The sequence below is a fragment of the Gracilinanus agilis genome, chromosome 2, assembly GCF_016433145.1.
Source record: "Gracilinanus agilis isolate LMUSP501 chromosome 2, AgileGrace, whole genome shotgun sequence".
NCBI lineage: Eukaryota > Metazoa > Chordata > Mammalia > Didelphimorphia > Didelphidae > Gracilinanus > Gracilinanus agilis.
In genome coordinates, this window is record NC_058131.1 from 1679092 (window position 1) to 1690043 (window position 10952).

The 10952-nt window shown below is 57.2% G+C and overlaps 2 protein-coding genes across 2 annotated transcripts in view; one reads left to right on the plus strand and one right to left on the minus strand.

The window, feature by feature from the left end:
* The first annotated feature begins 481 nt into the window (after positions 1–481).
* On the plus strand, positions 482–4776 carry LOC123236638 (lipid droplet-associated hydrolase-like). The gene is made up of 2 exons (XM_044663000.1): positions 482–652; positions 3816–4776. The coding sequence occupies exons 1-2, from the start codon at positions 578–580 to the stop codon at positions 4011–4013; spliced, it is 273 nt and encodes a 90-aa protein (XP_044518935.1). The 5' UTR covers positions 482–577; the 3' UTR covers positions 4014–4776.
* A 4099-nt stretch (positions 4777–8875) lies between these two features.
* The window catches only part of LOC123236921 (zinc finger protein 345-like), a 72743-nt gene continuing 70666 nt past the window's right edge, over positions 8876–10952 (minus strand). Inside the window, exons 7-8 of the mRNA XM_044663439.1 lie at positions 9088–9187; positions 8876–8989 (exon numbers count right to left, since the gene is read on the minus strand). Coding sequence (XP_044519374.1) covers positions 8876–8989; positions 9088–9187 — 214 coding nt within the window. The remainder of the gene's footprint in view (positions 8990–9087; positions 9188–10952) is intronic.

Consider the following 10952-nt stretch of genomic DNA (forward strand, 5'->3'; position numbering starts at 1 on the left):
CCCCGATTCTGTGAGCTTCCCTAAAAGGAGACCCAGGCAAGGGTTCCCCCTCCCAGAGCCCTGGCACCCTGCCTTGGCTTTTGCTCTGGTCTTAGCCCCATTGCCTAGCCCCTGCCGCTTCTGCCTCCGAACCAGTCTTGATTTTAAAGCAGAGGGTAAGAATGTAAAAAGAAGAAGAAAAGAAAGAGAGTAAGGGAGGGAGGGAGAGAAATAGAGACAGAGACAGAGAGAGAAAGGGAGGGAGGGGAGAGAGACAGAGAGGAGAGAGGGAGGGAGAGAGAGAAATAGAGACAGGGAGAGACAGAGAGAGAGGGAGGGAGGGAGGGAGGGAGAGAGAGAGACAGAGAGAGAGAGATAGACAGAGACAGAGAAAGAGAGGGAGAGAGAGAGACAGGGAGACAGAGAGAGAGACAGAGAAAGAGAGATAGACAGAGACAGAGAAAGAGAGGGAGAGAGAGAGACAGGGAGAGACAGAGAGAGAGACAGAGAAAGAGAGGGAGGGAGGGGAGAGAGACAGAGAGGAGAGAGCCCAGCTAAGTGGCCCGTCGGGGGCTTGTGTTTTCTTTCAGCGAATGCTATGTATCTGGGAAGCCAGGAAATGAGGACTGTTCTGGAGAGAGACAACGGGACCATCCAGAAGAACCTAAAGAAGGTAATTGCAGACGCGGCACCTCGTCTCGCCGAGGCCGCCTCCTCCGCCGCCCGCCCTCACAGCCTTCCCGGGTGCCCGCGTCCTCGGGGCACCAACCTGGGTTCTCCCTGACAAGGTCCACACGTTTGCTCGGCCCTCGGGGTGTCCAGGAGGATGTGGGTCCTGGTGGGGGCCTGAGAACAGAAAGTGTGGCCTGTGCGAGCTGACGGGCCCGAGAGCAGAGCCGTGGGGGCCGGCCGGGAGCTCCGAGCCCGGGACGGGGCGTGCGTGAGCTGAGCAGGACCTCAGGATGGTCAGAGCGGGCCGAGAATGATATGAATGTTGTGTTCGTGCCTTCTCAGGGGGCCTCTTCGGGCCTTTCGGGCATGGGAGGAAGCTCTGGGCTGTCCGTGGGTGCCTGAAGATGCGGCGGGCCAAGGCTCCAGGAGGGAGGAATGAGGACAGAGCCCGGGAGCCAGGCAAAGGGAGAAGCCTGGAGGGAGCCCCCCGCGGCCTGTCAGGAAAGGGGGTCGGGTGGAGGAGGGGAGGTGCGGGCTCAGGGCGTGGACACGTCACGGGGTCTCATAGTGGACGGTAAAAGGAGGCACGACTTTGTACTGGACAGGAGAAAAGGAAGGTCTGGAGGCCCTCCCTGCCGGCTCATTACCTGTGTGGAAGTGGGAAGCACTGGAGCTGCCAGGACCCTGGTGGGCCTGGGTGGGGGCAGTTTCTGTGGCCTCGAGGCTCCCCTGAAGCTGGGCAGCAGACTCCGGCCTCCGGTCCCCCAGAGCAAGGGGATACGGCCAGGCCTGGCTGACGTCCGTGGCACCGCTTCCCCTGGATGGCTCTGGCCTCCGTGGCTGGTGTCCTCCCAGGCTGAGGGGCCTCCCCTTCCCTGACCGCAGCAGGGCCGGCCTCGGAAGTGAAACCTGGGCTCCGGCTGCCCACCGGGAGGCCCCACCATGAAGGTGCTGGAAGGGCCCTGCCCGAGGCTCTCCCAGCTTTCTGTGTCTCTGATGTGATCCCAGAAATCTAGGGGTGGCTGCCAGGACCCCCCGGGAAGCCCCCAGGACTTTCCCCTGTCCCCGTCTAGGCCAGCCGGGCTTCCAGGGAAGAGGCAGGTCTGGGCATGGTCCGAAGAGGCGCAGCAGGAGGGGCCCAGGAGGGGCCAGAGTGCCGCTCATCCTGCAGCCTTTCCACTGGGAAAAAAAGGGGGGAAGCGAACCTGACAGAAGGGCAGCCCCAGCCAGGGAGAACAGACTCCTGGAGGCTCTGAGAAGGGAGAGCACAAGGGAGCCAGCCAGCCGGCCCGAGACCTGAGCGGGTCTATGGGGGGCGCTGCCAGGACTCGGACCCGGACCCGGGAAGAGTAGAGGCTCGTGGCCTGGAGTGCCGCAGGAGCAGCCCGGCCTGAAAGGAGGGAGCAGAGCAGAGCAGCTCGAGGCACCCCACCCGTACCTCCTCGGCCCCCCGGACCCCGCTAGGGCTTACTGTCCAAGCAGAAGATGCAGCATCACCTGGGGGCGGGGGGCGGCGTCCTGGCCTGGAGTTTCTACATCTATAAAGTGAAGGATTTAGTTCTTCCCTCCCAAAGTCCTCAGGAGCCTTCAGCCTTGCCGCCGGTCAGTGTCCTCTCCCTGAGACTGGCCAGCTTCTGCTGAAGGAAGTCCAGAAGCTGGAACCCTGCGTCGAAGGCCAGGAGCCCTTCCGGCACTCTCCAGGGTGGACACTTTAGCCGAGGTCACCGATTGGGGAAGATTTCCCAGCCCAGGAGCTGGTTTGGTCCTCAGCTGAGCTGTCAGATGAAAAGGAGCTTTGAGGGATGTCCTAGGAGATGGCCACCTGCTCCTTTCTCCTCCCTTCGCCCTTCTCTTCTCCCCTCTCCCTTCTCCTTTCTTTCTCCTCCCTTCTCTCTTCTCCTCTCTTCTCCCTTCGTCCTTCTCTCTTCTCCCTTCGTCCTTCTCCCTTCTCCTTTCTTCTCTCTTCTCTCTTCTCTCTTCTCCCTTCTCCCTTTGCCCTTCTCCCAGACCCAGCAGGGCCCCCGCCCCCGTAGACTCGCACTCGGGCTCCTCTCTCCCTCTGACCGCCCATCCCAAGAGCCAGACCATCAGCCGCTCTGCTCAGTTGAAGGAACACGGGAGCGGGTTGGGCCAGGCAGGCTTGGTCTTGGAAGGAGAACTGCGAGGAGGGGAGTCCGAAGCACAGAGCGCTGGCGGCCGTGTGCAGAGGCTAGTTTGGGCAGCAGACCGGGGGGCTGCCCTTGGGCCGGGGGGTGGAAGATGGACTGACAGCAACTTCAGGGATTCTTCCCGAGTCGGGCCTGGTCAGGGGGTCAGCCTGGCTGTCCTCTTCCATCACAGACCCAAAAGGGATCCGTCCTGTTCCGGGTGCCGCCCCGCTGGTGAATCCGGGCAGGTGGGACACGGAGGGACGCCAGAGCCCTCGTGCGCCATGAAGAGAAGCTTCTCCTGATGGGAAGCCAAAGCAGAAAGAAGGCTAGATGGAGGCGTAGATGCGGGTTCACGTCCCCCTCAGAGAGGCTCTTCCGGTCCCCTCGTCTGTAAATGGGAATTTGAACCCGCCGCCTTCCTTGGCCCCAGGCCTGACAGGCCGCAGTGGGAGTTTTGTCGTTGAGTCTTTGGTTTTCCCCAGCACCTCCCCAGGGCGCCCCGAGAGCCGGATCTTTGGGGGTGCTTACAGCCCGGCCATCGTCCCCACCAGCCCGGGAAGGCTGTCGCCAGAGAAGGGAGACCAGGAGGGTTTCCAGTGACTCCGGCCATTTCAGCCGGGGCGGGGACACGAGGGCAAATGGAGGCTCTCATCCAGTTTTTGACTGTCGGGCGGCAGAGGGACTCCAGAGACCTCTTTGGCCTCCGAAGGAGGATGAGGGGCAGCGAGAGACGTGGCAGATGGGCAGACGGAGGCTCCGGGTGTCTGGAAAACCTCCGTAGGGAGGCGCGGGGCAGCCAGGAGAGGAGGGAGGGAGGGAGGGAGGGAGGGAGGGATCCCCTTCCCTGAGGTCCCCACAGACTGGCCGGCCACCTGAGGGCCAGGAGCAGGGAAGATTCCGGCCTCCGCATTAGACAAACCCCCAAGCCAGCAGCCCACATCCTGTATTACCCCCTCCGGCCCGGGGCCGCCGAGCAAACGCTGCTAACACCGTGTCCCTCTCTCGGCCCCGCAGCTGACTTTCTACTACGGAGCCTCCGACCTGTGGTGTCCAGTCCAGTACTATGAAGATATTAAGAAGGACTTTCCCAGCGGAGACATCCGGCTGTGCAAGAAGGGCATCCAGCACGCCTTCGTCACGTCGCTCACCTCCAGCCGGGAGATGGCCGCCATGATCAGAGACTGGCTGAAGGACGACCTGGCCGAGATGTAGCCGGACGCCGGCCGGACGCCGGCAGAGCGTGGCCGTCCTCGGGAGGCCGGTGCTGATGTTCGTTTGGTCATTGGATTGGGAAAGGCGCGTTCCAGGGGCGGCCGAGCCCGAGAGCTGGTCTGTGGCCCGTCCTCGCCTCCGGACGTTTCTGGGAGCCCTCCCAGGCCGGGCCTCCCCAGGACGCTCACATGGAGACCCGATGCCAGCTGAAATGGGACAGAAATGGTCTGGGACACCCCAAGAGAGCGGAGGCTGGGAAGAGTCCTCACCATGCCGAGGTAGAAAAGCGTGTGTGCCCAGAGCAAGGGTGCCCGCCGTCCCCGGGACTCTCCAGGGGGGCACTAGGCAGGCTGCTTAGATCTGAGCTGGGCACACAATAAAGCTCTCTCTTTCTGCAGATGGTGTCCTGGCATGGGTGGGGAATCCCTGAGATTCAGCCGAGACAAGGAATCATTTTGTCCAAGTAAATAAACCAGCATAAATCATTAGCAAGAAGAGAGAGTAAAAAAGGCCTCCTTTAAAATAGCCAGAGACAAGTCACTGACCCCCATGGCCTACCCTGAGCACTCTTCTGCCTTGGAGCCAATACACAGGATTGACTCCAAGATGGAAGGGGAGGGGTTAAAAAATAGAATCAAATACCTGGGAATATGCCTGACAAAACAAACCCAAGAACCACATGAGCATAATAATCAATCACTTTTCACACAAATAAAGTCAGATCTAAATAACTAGAGAAGGAGTCATTGTTCATGGATGGGCAGAGCCAAAATAATAAAAATGACAACTCTGCCTAAACTAGTCTACTTATTCAATGCCATCCCAATGAAATGACCAAAAAATTATCTTATTGAGCTAGAAAAAATAATAATAAAATTTATTTAGAAGAATAAAAGGTTAAGAATGACAAAAGAATGAATGAAAAAATATAAAAGAGATTATAGGACTGGATATTAACTGTATTACGAGGCTATCCTTATTAAAAACTATAGTCAAAGATGAGAGTAACCTTGTGTTTGACAAATGTAAAGATCCACACTTTGGGGATAAGAATTCACTATTTGGTAAAAATTTTGGGGAAAACTGAGAAGCAGTCTGGCAGAAACTAGATCTAGACCAGTATCTCACACCATTTACCTCGATACAGTCAGAATGCATCCATGACCTAGGAGATATTATAAAATGAGAACAGGGACCACCTATCACATTTATGGATAGGGGAAGAATTGATGAATAAATGAGATAGCCTTGTGAGATGGAAAAGGAATCAATTTAACTCCGAAATTAAAAAGGGGTTGTACAATATAATCACTGTAGCCAAGATGAAAGGAAAACGGAGAATCGAGAAAAAATGTTATATGCTGTTTCTTGACTAGAGGTCTCATATCTCAAGTATGTAGAGAACTTTGTCCAATTTATATGACTATGAATCATGCCCCAGTGGATAAATGTCAAAGGGCATGAACAGATAAAGAAATTAAAGCTATATAGAGTCATATTTTTAAATGCTTTAAGTCACTATTAATTAGAGAAATACAACAAAACGACGTGTTGGAGGGGATGTGGAAAACTAGGGCCACTGATACGCCGTCGGTGGAACTGCAAACTAATCCAGCCATTTTGGAGAGCAATCCAGAATGATGCCCAAAGAGTTCCAAAACCGTGCATACCTCTGACCCAGCAATACCATTCTTGGGTCTGTTTCCTAGGGAAATCTGGGAAAAGGGCAAAGGAGCTCTTTGTTCTAAAGTACTGACTGGGAATGGAGGGGAGGCCCATCAGCTAGAGAATGGCTGAACGAGTGGCGGCGTACGTTGGTGGCGGAATACCGCTGTGCTGGGAGAAAGGATGGAGGAGCAGGTTAACTTCAGAAAGTCATGGGAAGACCTACATGAAATGATGAAGAGCAGAACGAGCCGAGCCAGAGCCGAGAGAACATTCTATATAGCAGCAGAAAGATTGTTTGAAGAAGAACTGCCAATGCCCGCCTCCAGGGAAAGAACCGGCCAACAGAAGCATGTATGACGTGGTTTTATGTATTTATATTCTGTATATTTTGTCCAGTGATGCCTTCTCTAGTCCGGGGAGGGAAGTTCAGGGAAACCACGTCATTTTTTTTAAAAGGAAGAAACGCGTGCTCGTTGTATAACCCCATCTACAGGTGTATGCAGAAGCTGGGAGGGACGCCTTTGAGGGGTAGCCCTGGCAAGTGCTAGTAAGGCCAAAGGACCACAAGATCCTCCACAGTCCATGGCTTTGTCCAGAGCACAAGACGAGCTCAGCGGTCCATTCTGACAGAACAAGTTGGTCAGAGCTCATGGGAGCTAGTACAGAGGAGCTCCGGACGGGGGGACTCGGAGAAGGTCCCTGCTGCTGCCCGTCGTCCTTTCAGGCACTCAGCTTTGCCACCCTGGAGTCATCCTCAGCTGCTTTCTCTGCCTCGTCCCATCTATCCATCATTTCTAGGTCTCCGTTCTTTCCCTCCACCATCTCCCTCATCCTTCTCTCCACTCCCAGAGCCAGGGCTGTAGTGTAAAACCTCAGCCCTTCTCCCCCAGACTGTTGCTTCCCTCTATGCCTCCTTCCTCAGGGGTCTCCCCACTCCGTCCAGCTCCCAAAGACATTATCCCAAGGCTTAGGGCTGCGCTCGTCACCTCCTGACCAGGGGCCTTTCATAGCTCCAGAATGGAATCGAGGGTGAGGATACGTCCTCTGTTTACATTTACAGCTCTTCACAAAGAGTAACTGCTCATGGGTAGGCTGAGCCAACATAATAAAAATGACAGCACTAACTAAATTAATATACTTACTCCGTACGTGACCAATCAAACTACTCAAGCCTTACTTTATTAAGCTAGAAAAGATAATCATAGAATTCTGGAGCAACGAAAGGTCAGGAATCTCGAGGGAAATTATAAATATGGGAAGGAAGGGGGGCCGCGGAGGCCGGCCAGTAAACGTCTGTGAAGTGCCTTCTGTGTGCCAGGTGAGTGCTGGAGATGCCCTGAAAAGCAAAGGGCTGCCCCTGCCCCCAAGCTGCTCGCAGCCTAGTCCAGGGGGCCTCAGGAATTGAGCAAAGCCATGCTTCAGAGAAACCTGGGAAGCCTTCGCCCATCTGCCACAAGGATTCGGGTTTTCCTTTTTCTTAATCTTGTGAATTGGAGGATAGGAGAGAAGAGAAAAGCTTATTCTTTGAGAAAGAAAACTAAGGCCACCTCTGTGGAAGCTGTTGTCGAGATGGCAGTTTGGAACAACAGGAGGGAAGAAGGCTTTCCACTGTCCTTGCCAAAGGAGAGACATGCAGGGGTTCCCAGCAGCACTCTGCCTTGGATTGGCATCATGTCAGCTTTAAGGTTTCCAATGATTCAGGCCTCGTTTCCAGGCTCTCCCTGGGCCCCTTCCTCCCCCATCTACACTCACCTGCTGGCCCCTTCTGTCCTCCTCTCTGGACCCACTAGTGCCTTCCGGGGGCCCCATTATGGAGGACGGGTCACTTTCCTGCTGGTGCCTCGAGGGCAGCAGCTCTTCTGCCTTTCTTGGGGTCCCAGCCTAGTTTGGGTGCCCCCTACTTAGAGATGGAGCCCCAGGAGAACCCCAGGGGCTGGGGTCCCCAAGATCTGGCTCCAGGGCTGGAAGGTCTCCTCCTGGGCCTCATTCTTCAGTCGAGAACGGGCATCTCCAGCTCGACTTTGAACTCCTGGCTCTGGAGACGTGGCCACGGGCAGGACCGAGCCGTGTGTCTTTCGGGAAGAAAGGCTGCACGGGCTTGTTTTCCCCAGCATTTGGGGGAGGGGAAGGAGAAATCCATTTTTGCCCATTAAAAAAAAAGAGAATTTTAAAGGAAATAAATGTTCTAATGAGTATTTGTCTCTTGTGTTCTTCCTTTGCAAACCAGGCAGCATGTGAATCCGGGGCCCCGTGCAAGGACCTGAGGGGCGGTTTCTGGACTCCCCCCTGCCAGGGGTCCAGCCAGAAGCATCCTCCGCTGAAGCCCGGGGTCACCAGTGGCCTCAGTGACACCCTGGACACTTGGGACCTTGGAGGCCCAGCTTTAGTTTCCTGGGCAGGGGTTGGGGCTAAAGAAGTACCCTGAGCTAAGAGGTTTGGGCCAAGGCCCTGCCTGGGCAACCCTGGACAAATCTTGGTGCCTCGGACCCTTCCTGGTAGAACAGTTGTCACAGTGCCCCCCCCCCAACCAGGAACACCAAGTCTCCTGCTAGCCTGGGTGGGAGACAGACAGACAGGTGGGGAGGCAGAGGGCAGAGATTAAGAAAGGAGGAGAGTGACTCTGGACTGTGAATGCGAATGCCCTGCTGCGGAGCCCTCGCTCGCTAGGATGTCCCCTGCGGTGCCCCCCTGGAGTGGAAGCTCGCCCAGCAGCCACAGCCTGGCAGAACCAGGTCAGCAGACGGGCCTGCGAGCCATCAGAGCCATCGGGTGGAAGGGGCCTGGGAGGCTTCCTCCTGCTCCCACTGAGAGCCGCCCCGGGGCCGCGCCAAGCCCAGAGAGGGCCAAGCAGAGGGAGGACGTCCTCGAGGGAGCCGGCACATGGCTGCAGGGACAGATTTCTCTGGGGGGAGAGTCCAGCCTGGGCACAACAATAAAGTCACCCAGGGGAAACGAGGACTTCTTGTTCTTCTGATGTCCTGGCAGAAGGTCCCAAGGGACCTCCCCTGGTCGAGCCAGACTCCCTTCCCACAGACAGACAGACAGCGATGGGAAACTCAGCTGGGAACGTGAGCCGGGGCTGTGGGTGGCATGCCAGAGAGTGCCAGGGGGACCTCCGGCCTTCTCTTTTGGAGGGATCGGAATCCCCCTGCTTTCCAGCCTCTCACTGGTCCCTGCAGAGGTGCCGGGCTTACTTAGCAGCCTGCCATTCCCAGAACCTCGGTGCTCCCCACCACCACTGCCGCCTCCACCACCGAGAGCTGGAAGGGAGCTCGTGGCTCCTGCGTCCCCATCCCGGCCATGGTCAGCTTCAAAGGAAAAGTACACCAGGAAGGCGGGAGCTCACTGTGAGGGGTGGGAGCTCACCGTGAGGGGTGGGAGCTCACCGTGAGGGGTGGGAGCTCACCGTGAGGGGTGGGGGCACAGTAGACAGCTGGGGCAGCAGCAGCACCCTGGCCTTCAGGGCGGGAATCCAAGCTGGGGAGGAGGCCCGGAATTTCTGGGCTCTAGAGGAAGGGAGCTTCTGACAAATAGGTCACCCCAAGGGCCCCCCAACAGCCAAAGGGGAGAGGGGACAGGTCAGTAAATGTCTGCTGAGTGGGGCAGGCACAGAGCCAGATTCTCCCTTCACCTACAAGGAATTCCTAAAAAGCTTAGGGATGGGCTGAAGAAGGGGCTGATGGGGACAGGCGAGGCAACCAGCCTGCGGGCACAGACATGGGAGAGCGGGACCTCAGTGAGGGCAGGCCAGGAGCTTCCTCAGTGCTGTCAGGAGGGAGAGGAGGGAGAGGATTGGGGCTTCCTCCTGTAGCTGTGAGAGTCTAAATCAGCCCCACAAGGAGCAGGAGCCGCCCGGTGGTGCTTGGGCCAGGCTCTGCCTCCCAGCCAGGGCATCCAGCAGCCCTAAAGAAGTCCGATCCGTGTTCAGGGCAGGCGGCACGGTTTGGACTTTGCTGGTGTCTGGAATGACCGAACAGACCGTGCCAAATTGTTGCTGTGTTCTCAAGGGAGCCAGTTTCCTTCGCATTCGGACCTGTTTGTTTTCTCTGGCCCCAGCTGGGCTTATTTACCTTCCTGTGCAGGCTACTGAGGGACTCCAGGCGGCGGCATGTGCCTGCTGCCCGCGGCGTCCCGGGCTGATACGCATACCCAGGATGTCTGGTCAAATTAGGCCTTAGAAGCTGCCAGCAAACAGGGTCTTTGTGCCAGTGGTGGCTGCCTAGAAAATGCTCGTTCCTGGACAAACTGACGAGGAGACCTGGGCCCGGTCACCACGAGGGCTCAGCTGCCCTGAGGTGGAGCTGCCCAGGCCTTAGAGGGAACGATGCCCAGCAGCTGGCACGCCAGACTCGGAGTCAGGATTGTCAGGTTCCCATCGACCCTTGGAAGCTGGGCAAGTGGATCAGTGGCTCAACAAGCCCCTCCTGTGTGCCAGGCCCTGTGCTAGGCTCGAGGTTCCACTGGCACAGATCTGGCATTCCAAAGAAGACAACCAATCTGGGAAACTGCAGCAGAAACAGAAAACCAGGCAGTGACAGCCCAGGAAGCTGGCTATGGAGGGCTCCAGCCTGGGGATCAAGAAGGAGTGCGGGTGCCCGGGCTGAAAGGGAGAGAGGCTTTCTGGGATGCCCAACCAGGAGGGAGCAGCCCAGGCACAGGGGAGGGCCATGAAGGGGGATGAGGAACCCGTGGCTGTGGCTGGGTCCGGCTCTGGGAAAGGAAATGAGGCCAGAAAGGGAAGTCGGGGCCGGGGTGTGGGGGGGGGGGCTCTCCCAGCTCCCCAGGAGAATGGATTCTTTATCCTGGAGGCAGCAGGGAGGGCCTGGAGCCTCCTGAGAAGGAGATGGTGAGACCTCACTCTAGGGCAGCGCCAGCTAACGTAGAGATCACCCACCCAGATGGCACCTTCCAGCCACCTGTGACCCCCCCCCACAGTACCCCAGAGAGCAGAGGGAGGATGTGCTCGCATCGGTCTGCTGGACAGAGTGAACATTGTCCTCAGGCACAGTGGAGAGGGGGGACGAAGCAGCCCCTCCGTGCCGCCAGGGCACGTGTGCCACGTCTTCACCAACACAGCTCCAGGGAGACCTCTGGGAGTGGAGCCGGGAGGAGTGCAGTGCTAGAATTAAGCCGAGAGGTGCTTCAGGGGGCCTGAGCCAAGGTGGGGTCAGAAGCAGGAAGCCTTGTGGCCCCCTGTTAGAGCTGTGGGGGGGCACCCCTGCGCTGACTAAACAGGGAAGCAGGGAAGATGGAGGGGAAGAAAAGGGAAGA

Coding starts and splice junctions, on each gene's coding strand:
- LOC123236638 (XM_044663000.1), top strand. CDS start 578: ATGTATCTGGGAAGCCAGGAAATGAGGACTGTTCTGGAGAGAGACAAC. Junction 653..3,815: donor TCCAGAAGAACCTAAAGAAG/GTAATTGCAGAC, acceptor TCGGCCCCGCAG/CTGACTTTCTACTACGGAGC.